We start from the raw sequence: 16,800 nt of genomic DNA on the forward strand, positions 1-16,800 counted from the left end.
GCCTCTCACAAAATCATACTTAGACATTTAATTAACTCATACACACCCAACACTATAATTTTCTTTTTTCATATTGTTAATGTAAAATGTAGGAGTTGTTATAACAAGTTAATTACTACTCATTTGTATTACGTCATACGGAACACGATTATTTACTTGTTCAACTTTATACGAGTTCAAATATTTACTTGTGCACCCAAACTCTGAAAGACATAAATGTCAGCTAATACCAAATTAAAAAACACGTTTATGTATTATGCCCAAAAAAAACCGTCACCACAACATATGCAACCATTATTAATTAAGTCCAAAATATAAAAAATGACTAAAATTACGACATAAGTGAGTGTAAAAATTCTAAACACTTTAATGTCACGTGCTATTCATGTACCTATATATATATGAGAAAAAAATTGTGAGAAGGACCACATAGCCATGGAAGCTTCAAAAATTCATTGTAAATTTTCAAGAAATATATGCTTTCTTCAACAATGGATATCACTTATTTTTACATTTGGCTTTGTTATTCCGTTCATTCAATCGTTAGATTATTCCGAAGCGCTCTCGAAAAGTCTCCTTTATTTCGAAGCTCAACGCTCCGGTCGTTTGCCGTACAATCAAAGAGCGATTTGGCGTCATCATTCTGGCCTTACTGACGGACTTGATCAAGGGGTCCGTACATTTTTTCTCGCGTTTATCATTGATATTCTTATGCATCTCATTCACATTTTTATGAATCCTGTTTAATCAAGGTCTCTGTAAAAATTGCCTCAGCTGTATCATTGATATTCTTATGTATCTTTTTGTTTGATACCCTTGATCAAGGCCGGTCAGTAAAAATATTCCGGCCTTGATCAAGATTCTTTGTTGACGTTCTTATTTACCTGTTTTGTTAACAAGTCTTTATCAAGGTGCCACCAAAAGTTATCTTTTTGGTTGACGCCTTGATAAAGCTCTGTTGACATTCTTATTTATCTTTTTTTTTACTGACGGTATGTCAGTAAAAAGTTTTTCGCTTTTTTCATTGATATTCTTATTCTTATGTATCTTTTTTTAAAATATGTGACAGGTGGATTTGGTGGGAGGTTATTATGACGCCGGAGATAATGTTAAGTTTCAACTTCCGATGGCTTTTACTATAACGATGCTATCATGGAGCGTCATTGAATATGGCGAAGATATAGCCGCCGCGGGTGAGTATAGATACGCGCTTGAGGCAATCAAGTGGGGGACGGATTACTTCGTCAAAGCTCACACTCATCCTAACGTACTCTGGATTCAGGTTCGTGTTAAGAAATTCATTAAATTATATGTTTACGTATAAAATTTAAAATTTATTTATTAGTATTTGAAGTCGTTGTGCAAAAATATCCCTTTAGTCACGCCCAAAAAAATTGAAGTTTATGAAATTCATCTCCTTGATTTCTAAGTGGGTCCATTTTGTAATTGTCTTTGTGGACGTAAATCAAGCTAGTAATTTCTTTGAATTTCAATGTTGGGTCATACCATAGACCATAATTATATATGGCTGACTTATTATTTTTGACTCTTTCAAAAATGCATATAATATTTAAATTTTGAATTCGCCAGGTGGGTGAAGGAGATACGGATCATTATTGTTGGCAAAGGCCGGAAGATATGACCACATCTCGTCGAGCTTACAAGATTGACGAGGATCACCCCGGGTCGGATGTCGCCGGGGAGACGGCAGCCGCGTTGGCGGCGGCGTCAATTGTGTTTAGGAGAACAAATCCTCATTACTCTAACCTTCTCTTGGTCCACGCGGAACAGGTAATTAACTAACATTGTTTGAATACCTTTTTAAAAGGACAATTTGCTAAATATTAGTGTAACACAAGTGGTGATACATTTTTTCTATAAAGAAAATTCCAAAGTGATGGACGATATTTTAAATTTGAAAACAATCAATGTCGTACTTTTCATTTATTCCTGATGAGACGCTTTTATTACCACATAAGTTTTAAATATGTCATATTTAATATCATAAAATTTAAAAGTTTATACTTACACACAAGGGAAGAGCTAGAAGACGCCAAAACATTACATTGTGTCTAGAAGGTTAAAATCATATGTTTTAAATATATATATAGATCACTTCTTCGCGTGTTCACGTCTTTATACTCTGAATCTTCTTAGTGAAAATTCTTGATCGCATCACTAGTTACACAAATGCTCTCATGTATTTTAGATCACAAATTTGAAAAATTTTCATTTCCTTATTAAATTCATGTCAATAAAAGTCAACTCAATGAACTAAACTTTTGCTATGTGAGTACTTGTAGAAGAGTCAGACCATAAGTGTTATCCTGCTTTTTTACAAGAGACTTTTTTCACAGCTCAATAGAACTTGTAACTTTCTAATCACATGACAACTATTTTACCAGTAGTTACAGAGGAATAAACATTTTAAGTGAGATTCTAAAGAAGATATTCCCAATTGTTGTTTGTTTTAACTACATATTTAATATTTAATAACTACTACAACTAATTGTTTATTTTCAATATTGTAGTTGTTTGAGTTTGGTGACAAGTTTAGAGGGAAGTATGATACAAGTGTTGGAGCAGCCAAAGGTTACTATCCATCTTTGAGTGGTTACAAGGATGAGTTGTTATGGGCAGCTATGTGGCTCTACAAGGCCACCGACAAATCTCATTATTTAAAATATGCATTACAAAATGCTCAATCTTTTGGGGGTACAACTTGGGCTATCTCTGAATTCAGTTGGGATGTCAAATACGCTGGCCTCCAACTACTCGCTTCTACGGTAAATTCTGATTTTAGTTCTTGTGATATAATATATAAAAATATGCATTTTTTAATCTTTTCGCTCGTTGATTTTGATAAATTTAACAGTTGTTAATCATTCCACTATTAAGTTATCTATGTGTCATGTTAAACTAGTAATCTAATATATATTTTTTTCATATATAATAGGATAAAAGGTTAGATGTGTTGAGTCATAAGTATATTTTAAGGACCAGAATAAGAATTTATCAATAATTGAGGGACCAAAAGTGTTATTCCTACCACTTTTATCGAAAGTCCTCAATGTTTAGAATTTAATAAGTGTTATTATATTAGGCTTCTTTTTTTTTTTAGTTAAGTAAGTACATAGACTAATTTGAAACTTTGATTTTGATGTGTTACCTTAATATAGTTCATCTATCGTTTGATTAGGTAGAAAATATATGCTTTAGTTGTTAATCCTATTTTATATTTATATTTATATTATTGAGAAAAATGAGAATAATATGAATGCATGCGTGATATATGATTATTTTCACTCATCTCTCCTTTTTTTTCATTTTAATTATTTTAGACATGTACTTTATTACTTGCATTTACATTACATAGTCAAAAATTAGGAAAATGTCAATAAAACATGTGTGTTTTGACACATGTTGAGAGTCATAGATGTACGCTGTGAAAATAGTGAAACATTTAAATGAGATTATTTTCATAGCAACAATATTTTGTCCTTTAGAATATATACAAACAACATATCGTCACACTTTATGTTAAATCAATTACTAATGGTCGGAATTAGAATATAATTAGTCCAAAATCAATAAACATAAACATAATGAGTTCCCTCCATAAATTTGACACTAATCTAGCCTGTTTTTCAATGCAATCCATGTTCTATGGTTAAGAAGTCTCCATTTTAGAAAATAATTTAAGTTATATGTTTTGACGCGACACTTATAATTTAACCAATTATAACAAGTTAATTATGCATTTTTTATTCTGTGTAATGTTACTATCAAGTAAAGTTCATTGAATTGAGTTATCTGCAATTATCATGTGCATGTCAGGGACAAAATTTACACCTTTAGTACATAGAATTTAAATTCGGCGAAAAATGGCATATACCAATTAAATTAGGTAAGTTTTGACACATGTTGAGATGTCGATGTAGGCTCAAGAAAATAGTGATGATTTTATGTTAAATTGATTAATTAATTTCATAGAGACAACAAGGGACCCTTGTCCTTGTGAATACAGACACCATATGTTAGGCAAAAACTTCTCATAAATTAAGTTGTTTGTAGAGAGATCGATAGTTAGTCCAAAATCAAATAGAGAACCAATTAAGAATTTTCTTTCTCAATTTTAGTCCACTAATTTGTTGTCTCTTTTATGGTTGAAGAACATAATAATGTCTTAATTTATGACATTTGGTCATTGGTATGTCCCCTAGATCTACGATATGAAGATTTCTTATACTATTAATATAATTTAGATCAAAGTTTGTTCCTATTTGAATCATGAAATATAAATTAGTTGGTCGAGCAACTGGTTTATATAAACTACTCATAATTAACACAAAATGTTACTCATAGTTATATTATATATATAAATGATCATTTTGTTCGTATATATTCTTGTACGATCGATGCATAAAACTTAAACTCTTGCTTCTGCAGTTACCGAGGCAAGGGAAGGGAGAGAAGGAAGACGATAAAATTCTCGAAGAATATCGTTCGAAAGGCGAATACTACGTTTGTTCATGTCTAAACCAAAATAATAAAACTAATGTACATCGCACCCCAGGGGGGCTATTGTACATCCGTCAATGGAACAACATGCAATACGTATCGAATGCAGCATTTCTCCTCATGGTGTATTCCGATCATCTCAGGGAAACTAATCAGATGGCTAGATGTGAACGTCGTTCGGTGGGCCCTGAAGAAATCTTCGCCTTCGCAAAATCACAGGTTAAATTTTAATTTTTACGTTACTATAATGATTTCGACTTAGTTTGATGTGATTTTATAAGCATACATGAATTCACAATTTTTTGTATACGTATGTTAGTGCTCATTGGCTGACCAATTCTAGATCATGAAAAATAACAGGTTGATTATATCCTGGGTTTGAACCCGCGAGGTGTGAGCTACTTGGTTGGCTACGGACCCAAGTATCCCCAAAGGGTGCACCATAGGGGTGCATCGGTGGACTCATTCAAAAAGCGTAAAAGCTTCATCAGTTGTACCCAAGGCTATGATAATTGGTTCGGACGTAAAAACCCGAACCCGAATACGCTAATCGGGGCACTAGTCGGTGGACCGGATAACAAGGACCGGTTTAATGATCATAGGAGAAATTTCATGCAAACAGAGGCTTGTACTTATAACACGGCACCTCTTGTTGGGTTATTTGCAAAATTGAATGGGCTAGACAGAGGAACCGACATTGAAGATTCATCATTATTTTCAGCTAAATAAATAGTTTTATGTGCCACGCAATTGTTTTATTTACTTTTGATTGATTGAAGAAAGAAATATACAACAAAAGGAAAAAAAGTATATAGACTATAGAGTATAATTCGCTCGATGTATTCATCTTTTGATGTTCCACGGTTCACTTTTATGAATAAATGAAATTTACATCTCTTCTTCATTTGCTCTGTGATTATTTTATTTTTATTAATTGATAATGAAAACATCAACATATTAATTTGAAGTTGTTATAGAAATTTATAAACTTCAAATTTGAATTTTTTTTGAGAGAGATTCACTCAATGACTTTTTTTTTTTTGATTTTTCATCTAGTGTCTGATACCCAAATTGGAGTTTGGCTAAATTTGAATCGCGTCGAGAGGTCCCAACATTGGAGATAAAACGCTTTCTAATAAAGACGATTCTGTATCCAGGGGACTCAAACCCGAAACATTTAATTAAGAATGAAGAAATATTTATCACTCTACCTCAATTCTTATTGGTCGATTGATGACTTGTTATGAGTCGATGTATTCTTCTTAATACATTGTTGGTATACAGTATGCCGACACCATATATAACCAATTTCTTTGAAGTTTATTTAAGAGGGTGAAAGGTTGTTTCATCGTAGGGACTCGTATTATTGTGCAATCGAAGGGTCAAATCAATGACTAGTTGTCAAAAATACCAAGTTCAACTCACCTCAAATAACTAAAAAAAGTTCTCAAAAGATTTTGGAGGCTTATTTATGAAGTTTTGTATAAAATCTCAATTCAATCTGAGTCTAGCTTCAGAGTTTATACACGTGCTAGTAGCCTTTTCAGTGCTAAGCGTATATTTCATATTAAAATGACGATTCAAATTTCTTGACATGTACTCCCTCCGTTCAATATTATTTGTCAGGATAAGATCATGCACAACCTTTAAGAAAAAATTAATATAAGGTGTAATTTGATTAATATAATCCTACTATTAATCATTATTAAAATGGTTTGTACTTTTTGAAAACGGTAAAAGTAACTTTTTTCACGTTAAAATAGTTTTGTAACTTTAAAAGCAACTTTTTTCACATTAAGAGCAAAATTGGAAAAAAGTGACTAATTGTTTTTTGATTGTTTAAATTGACAATTAATTTTGGACAACTATTTTTAGTATACCTGACAAACAATAGTGGATGGAGGGAGTAGTAAAATATTCTTTTAGACGAATAGAAAACATCTGAAGATCTCTCAAATCACCATAATAGTCTTTTTATCTTCTATACTAAGCGTAGTCATTCTGTATTAAACTGACGATTTAAATTTTCGACCTCTAAAATATTCTATCATAAAAATAGAAGGCATCGGAAAATCTCTCAAATCACCTCAATAGTCTTTTTATCTTCTCTACTAAGCGTTTAGTCATTTCATATTGAATTGACGATTCAAATTTTTGACCCGTAAATTATTCTATTAGAAAAATAGAAGGCATCGCCAAAAAATCTCTCAAATCACCTAGTAGTCTTTTTATCTTTTCTTCTTAGAATTTTCAAAGAAGAAGGCGCTCGACCCTCTCCTTATCTATATATTTTTCTAATTTATATTCTTGCATTGTCTCACCACTTGGCAATTTACCCAAGTAAAATAAATTTGATTATTAATCGAAATAACGATATTTAACCTTCAGAAATTGGGTCAAATCGTTACGGCCGATAGCCAGAATTATGGACATAGAGACGAAGCCCAATTTTCCCTCATATAAACCCCAAAAGCCCATTTCAGGTATATAAGCTCGAGTTTGATATCACTTTCTATGCCATATAGCAAATCAAATATATATTTAAATTTGGTTAGTCTGATAAACATGTATTTTTAAGACTGTCAATAATTCACGTTAAGTTACTACTCTCTATCATTAAAATAATAAAACTTGTGACTAACTATAACATTCCTCCAAAGCTCTTGAGAAAAGTACCAAGTTAGCAAAACTTACATGTCATGAGGTTCATCAGAACTACTACTACTATTAATTATTTAGATTAAAAAAAAAAGGTAGCACCACTAGGTTAGTTACAACTCTAATTTCAAATTAAAAAACAAACTCAGATTTTAACTACTAATTTGGTTTTGTGGGTTACTTTTAAGTAGATCATCAGAGTCATCACACTTCTTATGAGAATTTTCTTTTCCAGTAGTCTCTTGTGCTTTGTCTACTGTTTGGCTGCTAAAGCCTTGATGTTCTTTTTCCTCAGCCATTTCTTCAGCAACTCTTGTGAATTCTTCAGCTGTGGTTGGTGCTTTTTCTTCTGCATGATGATCATAATTTTCCTTGCTATATCTCTGCATTCATATATATATATTAAAATAAATTAAGGTTGTAACAATGAAGAAATTAGAAGGATACAAGATAATAATCCATAACAACAACACCAACATATATACCCAATGAAATCTCACTAAGTGAATTTGAGAGATTAGAGTGTACGCAAATCTTATGAGCGTGGAGAGATATAAAGAGGCTGTTTTCAAAAGAGCGTCCTCAAGCAGAGGAAGAAGAAAAAAAGATAATAATCTATAAATATACTCTCTCAGTGTCTAATTACTTGTCCATTTTTGAGTTGATATACCTATTACGAAAATAATGATTGACCTAGTGAGTTTACCATTTTACCCTTATTAGTTATGAAGTAGATGAATTAAAAATCTAAGATTTTCAAAAAGTTCGACATTTTTAAAAGTAATTTAATAGATAAAAAGTATTTGCCCTTCCTTAATTTGTCAAAATAAACAAATAATTAAGAAAAACTAAAAAAGAAAAAATGGACAAGTAATTAGAGACAGAGTGAGTTTTATTTTAGTTCAAATACAAAACTTGTCTTAAAAATGCATGGGATATGTACGTATTACTAATTCAAAATTCATAAGCTTCAACGTAAGTCTAGCTCCCTTACCTCCTAGTCCGTTCAAAAAGAAAAGATCAATATCTCCTTTTTTGTTTTGTTTTGGCTTTTGGTCCAACATATTTAAAATCACTAGATTAAGATTAAAAAATATTTTAGTATATTTACCATGTCTTTAATAATTTCAAACCACAAAATTCTCTCTCTGGGTTAAGTGAAACTATAATTAGAATATGATAAACAAATTGAAATCGAGAGGTATCTAACTTGAAGAAACCACTATTTACCCGTATAGCGTCAAGAAAGAAGGGCTGGCGCGGGCGTGCGAGGAGTTTGATGCGAGACACGCGCGAGATAGTGTAATAGTAGAGAAACTGATTATAGCCACCCATATTTGGATACTCCTTCTAACTTCTAACTTAGCTTAACTTCACTTCACAATTTACAATTTGTTACAATGAAGATACGTCTTTTAACACCCAATGAAATGCAACTTTTCTTTTTCCTTTTCTTCAGCCTTAGAGTTTGGCAAATTAAGGATGAATAGACAATAGGTTAGGGGGCAAGTGGCACACGAAGAGTCCATGAGCTTTGAACACATAGCACTTGTCCCAATACGTGGTGGATCATTTGCCTGCCTCGTCATGTCCTGTCCACAGGCCCGCACCATAACATATCATCGCTTCTCATTTTTCATTTTTTTTCTTAGTGGGTTAACTTATAAGCTAATAATATGTTATATTTATACTTTTATAGAGTCGTCGACATAGGGTTTAGTTTTATATTTTTAGTTCTGACTGTTTCAAACTCTCAGTTACATTCTAATAAGATGCCAACGATTATTGAGAAGAAAATAATTGTCAACTGATCATTTGTGGTTTATTTGATGTCATTTTATTTCTAAGTGATTTTTAATTAAATTTTTTTTCGTGAAATCTAAATAGCTAATCGAACCGATAATAACGAGTAATCATAAATTAATATTTTAATGATTTAATATATCTATAAATCGTTAAACTTTAAAATCGAACTAAACCAATCGACTTAGAATGTACTTAACTTATTTCTTTATTTTTTTTTAAAACTTTTTAAAAAATTATTTGACCAAGAAAATTGAAAAACTTTTTAAAAGGGAAATCGGGTCGATAGGGTTTATTAACGTGCCTTTATATCGTCACCAACGCCAAAATTTCCTTGTTCGACAACAATATTCATATTCTTCCTTAGCTTCTATAATGGATTCCAATGGCGTCGAAGCAGCTCGTATTCGCCGGGAAATCGATTCCTTAAAGTCCAACAAGAGAAACATAGAGCGACAAATTTCTGCTCTGGAAGCTCAGCTTAATCAACTTGAAGTCAATTCAAGCACAGTATGTCCTCAGCCGCTTTCCAATGGAGATTTGAGCAATTCAAATGGTTTATCTCCCGATATGATTTACAGATACAGTCGGCACTTATTGCTTCCTTCATTTGGCGTTCAAGGTTCGGTTCAGTTCAATTTGCAGTGAGGATAGTTAATTGACTTGAATAATTAACTATTTCTGTTTGATAATTGAGATTTATTGTTGGAATTAGGTCAGGCAAATCTATTGAAATCTTCAGTTTTGGTTATTGGAGCTGGAGGTTTAGGATCACCTGCTTTACTATATCTTGCTGCCTGTGGAGTTGGTAAGATATGTAATTGAATTAGCATATTTTGCTTAAGTTAGTAAATGGAGTTGTACATTGCAGTAACTAAAAGGATTTTTCGAAGATGCAATGCCGTTGAGCTACTGTTAGTTATTAGGAGTCACGTTTTTCGTATGGTATTTTGCAGGTCGAATAGGTATAGTTGATCATGATGTAGTGGAACTTAACAATCTTCAGAGGCAGGTAGTTTTTTGATCAATAGCTATGTGTTTAATGCACTGGTTTATTGAATTTGATGCGGGTTGTTTTTGTCGATTTTGAGATTGTTGCTATTTCTGTTAATAAGTTAATTGGCTATGGTGTTGACATTGTGTTCCAGATAATACACACTGAAGCATATATTGGAAAGTCAAAAGTAGAGTCAGCTGCTGCTACTTGTCGCTCGTAAGTCGCAGATAGATTAACTTCGTTTTGCGTCGAGCCTGCATTTAATGTTCTAATTTATTTGTTTGTTCATTTTAGGATCAACTCTTCCACTCAGATTGTGGAGCACAGAGAAGCATTCCGCACGTCCAATGCTTTGGAAATTGTGAGCAAGTATGGTTTAGTAACACCTATTTATATATGGCTTGCATGATTTATTTCCTATATGCATCTCTTTTGATGTTTTTTTGTTGGTTCAGTTTCCTCTTTTGCTTCCGTAGAGCGGTGATTTTGACATTTCCTTGCTTAATGATCTCTCTCAGATATGATGTGGTAGTTGATGCAACAGACAATGCTCCAAGCCGCTACATGATCAATGATTGTTGTGTTGTGCTTGGGAAGGTTAGCTGTTTCTTGTGATGTTATCTTTTTATACAAATTTTGCTGGTACTGTGATATTTACTGAAAGCTGGATACGGAAATGATATAAACTATACAATTGCCTTCTTATGCAATAACGTTTCCTTTTGATCTTTCATGTTTAAGCTAACAGGAGGCTTTTTCATATAGCTATTACCCTCACTTTTAAATTGCCATGCTAATGTTCTGGTATGATCATGTAACTGTGGTAGTAAATATTATTGCCTGGACATACCGACACTGATCTCATAGTGCTAGTATGAAATTGGATGATGAGTTTTATTTGGATGTTGATCCATTTTCTGATAACTGGCTTACTTGTATTAACAGCCTCTTGTATCTGGAGCTGCTCTAGGACTAGAAGGGCAGGTACCATTTCCTAACAGCATTCATCAATCCCAGAGCTTTTGTGTTTCCCTAAAACTTCAAATTGATTGGTAACTAACTCTATACTCCGAATGGTTTGTATAGCTGACAGTTTACAATTACAATGGAGGTCCATGCTATCGATGCCTATTTCCAACTCCTCCACCCACAAATGCTTGTCAGAGATGTGCTGATAGTGGAGTACTTGGAGTTGGTACGTTGTTCTTCTCTCAAAATAACCATCTAATCTCCTGTCCTTTTTCAAGAAGTGTCTGGATTCCTTAGATTATCTCATATAATATCTCTTATGTGTGAAATTTCCTTAGTTTTCCGAAACAAAGTTCTCACTATGGTTTGCGTATTTGTTAATCTACTTATCTTGTTTATAACAATGGTAGAGACTTGGAGAGGAAAGAATTGATGCCACGTCAAACCTGGAATTTTTTGGAAATGCAACTGTTTTCTGTGTATTATTTGTAAGGTTCAATTGTGAAACATATGGTGTTGCCAGCGTGATATTACTTTAGATCCTTCTCTCAGTATTCATTTTTCCCTTCACTTCAGTTCCAGGTGTTATTGGATGTCTTCAAGCCTTAGAGGCCATAAAGGTTGCTAGCTTGGTTGGAGAACCACTCTCCGGAAGAATGCTTCTTTTGGATGCCCTGTCAGGCCGGTTCCGTAATGTGTGTTAGATATTCTAATTCCTCATACTTCCAGTCAATTTGTTCTTTATTCTATCTGAGCAGATGATATATTGCAGTCTTTTTTCTTTTTTTTTGCATTCTGACATAAGCAGTGAGCAAATAACGAAATTAGGTAAAACTAAGGCGAGGCATAATAATAATTTTTTTGATAAATCCTTTTGGAATAGACAATAAACTTTTAAATAGATAGTAAGTAGGATGTGAAAAACAGGGAGAAAATTATCTGGAATCGCTATTAAAAAAAATAAAAAGATTTTTCGAAGTAGCTAGCCCACAAATACTTCCAATAAATGTGTTTTTACACTTAAGGATCACTGTATCATATATCTATTCTATACATGCCTTGTACTTTGTAACTAATTAGGACTTCCACAATCTCTTGCACATTATATCAATTTATTTGGAATATCTTCTTTCAATATTTATTTATTTTCCCATGTTGCTCTACCTATCTTATTTTTCTTTTGGCATTGTCAACATCTCAAATCATCATCACTCTCACAAATTTAGGTCAAACTACGTGGAAGGTCATTGCAGTGCGAAGCTTGTGGAGATGATGCAGTACTGACAAGACAGACATTTTCGGAGTTTGATTATGAAAAGTTTACTCAAACTCCACTATCCACGGTGCATTTCTTTTTCACAACTTTTCAATTGTATTTGATTGATTCACCCTTTGATACTGTATGCAAATGAGGACATAGCTAAGAATTCATCATCCGATAATTGATGATGGTTTCAGGGTCCATTGAAGTTGAACCTTCTTTCACTGGATGATCGAATCAGCAGCAAAGAATACAACGAGCAAGTGGGGAGAGGAGAAGCACATGTTTTAGTGGATGTTCGACCAAGTCATCACTATAAGATTGTTTCACTTCCCAACTCTATGAACATACCTCTATCGACGTTGGAAGGTAGATTGCCTGAAATATCTGCTGCTTTGGAAAAAGAGGCAAATAAAGAGAATGGTTCAAATGCTTCTCTGTTTGTAATATGCAGAAGAGGCAATGATTCACAAGTTGCTGTTGAATTGCTTCACAAATTGGGTTTCACTTCAGCAAAGGATATAATTGGGGGCTTAGAGTCATGGACTCACAACGTGGATCCAAAGTTCCCTACCTACTAACTATATTATATACCTACAAAATTGTCATTTATTCCTCAATTTTTTTTTGCCTTTAATCAAAAACTTAATTTATGTTTCCGATTGAACTCTTATTATAGATTTTATCAAGTGTTAAACTCAATGAGGTTGTCCTACTATTAACATGGGTGTTCATCTCCTTAGTTGATGGGTGTATAATATATATATGATCTATGTATACCATCTAGAAAAAGTAGACAATAGCTATTTGCAAAGGTCCCTATATTTTTTATTTAGTTACGCGTCATTAATTCCTTTTTAAGTGACTTTATGTGATACTTGAGTAAGGTTGAGTCACTTTATCATTACAAAAAAATAGTTTAACGACTTCGATACAATAAAGTAAAAGTTAAGTGATCATCTATGAAATTATCCCAGAACTCATGTACTGCAGAGGAAGGTTTAACAAGAGTATGTCCAACTATACATGACCTTCACCATAATGACAATCCAGCAATCCCATGATTGCAATTAGTCAATTTCTGTCAAAAGCTTTTTAACACAAATTGGGGTGTCTGGGATTAGCTTGCACACATCCGTAACTACAATATATAGATAGATATATATAGACATGCGCACACACAGACATTTAAAACCAGCAAATACATATAATCTCTGGCATGAATCTTTTCAACACCAACAGCTATGTAATGACAGTTGATAATGCAAATTTATAGAGTCTACAAGGAAGTAACTGATCAGACCTTCGATGATTAGACCAATTAGAAACCGGAGTTATCGATCCCAGAGGTTTTAGGGTACCCATCATACTCCGGTTTAATATTCATCGTTGCACAAATAGCTCTAAATTTCAGTCTCAAGGAGTCAATAATATCGGTAGCAGACTCGTTCTCTGGGTCAGAGAAGGGGTATTTATTGAGCAATTCATCCATCTGTTTGATGCTTTTCTGCACTCGGGATGAGAAACAAGTTGGATCTACTAAGATAGCAGCATTCCATACATCAATACAACCTTTGTAAAAACCCAATTCTTCGCCTACTTCAAACCCCTTTTTGAGTCCTACCTGTTTGCCTTCATCTTTACCAGAATTTAGGCCATCCGTATAGCCTACCGAGTAGCCTTCTTTGTAATGAATGTCCTCTAGATTCAATGATGAGTCAAAAATGTCCTCACTTGAATTAACGGTTTGACAACTCATCGATGCTTAACCAAGATTGTTTGGAGAAGAAAACCTGAAACGGTGAGATGTTAGTTGTTAACTACTACTTGACAGAAGGTAATGGAATCAAAACTTGGCAAGACTCAACACAAAACCCTTCCAATTATAACACAACCTAATAATCCAATCCAATATATTTTGGTTGAATGGCCAAATTTTTCTAGCAAGATATACCGTTTGGATTGAAAAAAAAAAAAGCACTACTTTCCGAGCAAATAAAAAAGGATGAATAGTAACAGCAGAGAGATGTTGAAGGCTGACTTAGCAAATACCACTAAATCACTATATACATTAGAATAATATCAGAAGCAGAAAACCAAGTAAGCAAATCAATAACACCTCAATATTTAACCAAAGAAGTAGTTTTGGCAACGTTCAATGGAAAAAAATGAATCAAATGTCCACACAAGAGACAAAAGATACTTTCTCAACAAGCTCTATATGTGAATACAATTCAACGTCATTCTGAAGCAGCCTATATGCAACGCACTGACTGGACCGTTGACTTCTTTCCAAGCTCTCTAAATCATACTACTCCATATGAAATAGACCACGGAAATAAGAGAAAATGGAGTTATGGCAGTCAAAGATACATGACAATGGCTGTTTCCTTGGTGGTATACAAATTCGATACAAGGATACAGAACACTTTGGAAGTTTGGATTAAAACACAAAATCGACAATGCATATAGCAATTTTTTTTTTTGTAAATCATCATTCAAAACTTAATGAAAGCATGAAGCTTCATTCAAAACAAATCGCTACCTTCTCAACTTTTGACTACTGGTGTTTGTTAGAATAGCAGACTACTACAATAGAACAGATCAAGAAGTCGTGACAATCATATTGTGAACTTTATTTATGGTCTTAATTAGAAGTTAAAGTCATTAAAAAATCAGTTTAATTAAGTCCTTAAGATATAAAAAGTTTAGACCTTTAAAAGGAATTGAGCTGAAAACCAAAGTTTTCTCACATTATAATTCTTCATTTATAAGAGAGCTTGAAACAATGTGAGAAAACTTCGGTTTTCAACTCAATTCCCCTCTCTCAAAGACTAGCTTGTATTCATTTAAAATTCTCACTTCACGTACTAACTTTTGAGGTAGAGTTAAGCCCAAGTTCCATTTTTCAAAGCATGCATTACAAATATGTGAAAAAAGAATTTGCGTAGTAGAAAATGTCAAGACATCAGAACTAGCTTTTGGAGACAGATTATAGGGGTGTTGCCCCGTTATGTGATGATTCCTGCCACATTAACACCTTGTTTGGATGGTTGTTACACATTGTATTGTATTGTTAGTTTAAATACAATATTTGTTTTGATTGTTACTCAAAATTCTATTGATGTAATCGCGTCGTTACCTTAATAACTTTTTTCTCATTTTGTGTTTATTTATTATTCAATAATTCAATTTATCATTTACTTTTCATAGTAGTTGTACACCATACCCTACTTCAACTTCAAATTATGGATGTGTGACATTATGTAACACAAAACAATACAATCTATCTAAACATTATATTCATCGTACAATACATAACAATCATTCAAACAAAGTGCAAGTATATAATTCTAGCAAAAGGAAGCAGTGCTCTGTGGACACAAATTCATAAGAAATTTGCAAAACCAAAAGATGGAACTTTATTGCCCGGTTACATGATCACTAAACACAAAGAAATTGTCTATGATGGAAATTTTTTGGTATTTCGGTTTTTTCAGTTCTTGCATTTGGTGTACCGAATATCGAACCGAATTATTTCGGCTCTGTTCGATTTTTGTTAATTCGATTCGGTTTTTGTTAGTTCGGATTTTGATCAGCCATTTATATAAAAAAAATTAATTTCACAATTCACACAAATCAGAAAGAAAAAAAAAACGGAAGATAAAATAGAAATCAAATCAAATACCATACCTGGACTGGTCGCTGCCGCTGGTTGGCTGCTGCTGGTCGCGGCGGTCGGCGGGAAGTGAGAAGTGCTGCGGTGCACTGCTGATCGCTGAAAAGTGGACAGTGGTGACCTAATTTTAAATTTTGTTTGCCTATAATATTTATTATTTCATATTAATAATTAATACTCCTATGATATCAATATATATTTTAATATAATATATTTCGATTAAATCAAAATATCGAAAATCGAATCAAAATATCAAAAATGCAAAAATATATATCAAAAATTGAATTGAAAATTAAAAATCAAAATTAAAATAAATTAAAAATTAGATTTAATTCGATATTTCGATTTTTCAATATTTATGTCAAGCCTACACAATATAAATTTACTACTCCTATATTTACATATCTTTGCTTAAGATAATTACTTATAACCTAAACAAAAGAACAAAAAAAAAAAAAGCAAGAAAAAAGAGACTAACCAAAAAAAAAAAAGAGAGGGAATATTGCCTTATCAATAGTTGTCCAATTAAATTTGAAATATTCTCTTTTTCACCTTTTAATTGACTTGTGTTTCTTTTTTGCCTTTCTAGCATGTTCTCTTGTCTCCTCATACTCAAAATCTAAAACCTCTATGGGTAATTTCAAAAGTGGAGTATTAAGAGAGTTATAAGTAGATTTTATTTTTATCTTGATAGGTAGAGAGATTATTTTCGATAAATCTTGATCGACTCAAGAAAAAAACTTATTAAAGCATATAGTATATGTAGATTTTATTTCTATCTTGGTAGGTAAAAAGACTATTTCCGATAAATCTTAATTGACTCAAGAAAAAACATATTAAAGCATATAGTGTACATAGATTTTGTTTCTATCTTGATAGGTAGAGAAATTGTTTTAGATAAACCTCGATCGA

General features: G+C 32.8%; 4 protein-coding genes across 4 annotated transcripts; 2 read left to right on the forward strand and 2 right to left on the reverse strand.

Moving 5' to 3' along the window:
- The first annotated feature begins 435 nt into the window (after positions 1–435).
- LOC125808238 (endoglucanase 11-like) lies at positions 436–5,424 on the forward strand. The gene is made up of 6 exons (XM_049487961.1): positions 436–672; positions 1,070–1,282; positions 1,591–1,791; positions 2,532–2,786; positions 4,450–4,740; positions 4,882–5,424. The coding sequence occupies exons 1-6, from the start codon at positions 436–438 to the stop codon at positions 5,248–5,250; spliced, it is 1,566 nt and encodes a 521-aa protein (XP_049343918.1). The 3' UTR covers positions 5,251–5,424.
- A 1,907-nt stretch (positions 5,425–7,331) lies between these two features.
- On the reverse strand, positions 7,332–8,514 carry LOC125808925 (uncharacterized). Its single transcript, XM_049488604.1, has 2 exons — positions 8,410–8,514; positions 7,332–7,562 (listed from the first exon to the last, which is right to left on the reverse strand). The coding sequence occupies exons 1-2, from the start codon at positions 8,512–8,514 to the stop codon at positions 7,332–7,334; spliced, it is 336 nt and encodes a 111-aa protein (XP_049344561.1).
- A 788-nt stretch (positions 8,515–9,302) lies between these two features.
- LOC125808187 (adenylyltransferase and sulfurtransferase MOCS3) lies at positions 9,303–12,796 on the forward strand. The gene is made up of 11 exons (XM_049487916.1): positions 9,303–9,604; positions 9,698–9,790; positions 9,939–9,994; positions 10,131–10,195; positions 10,274–10,348; positions 10,498–10,576; positions 10,925–10,963; positions 11,066–11,174; positions 11,525–11,643; positions 12,175–12,291; positions 12,407–12,796. Exons 1-11 carry the CDS (start codon positions 9,358–9,360, stop codon positions 12,788–12,790), a joined length of 1,383 nt encoding a protein of 460 aa, XP_049343873.1. The 5' UTR covers positions 9,303–9,357; the 3' UTR covers positions 12,791–12,796.
- Positions 12,797–13,397: 601 nt separating this feature from the next.
- Positions 13,398–16,006, reverse strand: LOC125840230 (uncharacterized). Its single transcript, XM_049519201.1, has 2 exons — positions 15,898–16,006; positions 13,398–14,002 (listed from the first exon to the last, which is right to left on the reverse strand). The coding sequence occupies exon 2, from the start codon at positions 13,966–13,968 to the stop codon at positions 13,531–13,533; it is 438 nt and encodes a 145-aa protein (XP_049375158.1). The 5' UTR covers positions 13,969–14,002; positions 15,898–16,006; the 3' UTR covers positions 13,398–13,530.
- Between the last annotated feature and the right edge of the window lie 794 nt (positions 16,007–16,800).

Source organism: Solanum verrucosum, unplaced genomic scaffold (assembly GCF_900185275.1).
Source record: "Solanum verrucosum unplaced genomic scaffold, falcon-dt-bn FXZP01000277.1, whole genome shotgun sequence".
NCBI classification, from domain to species: Eukaryota; Viridiplantae; Streptophyta; class Magnoliopsida; order Solanales; family Solanaceae; genus Solanum; species Solanum verrucosum.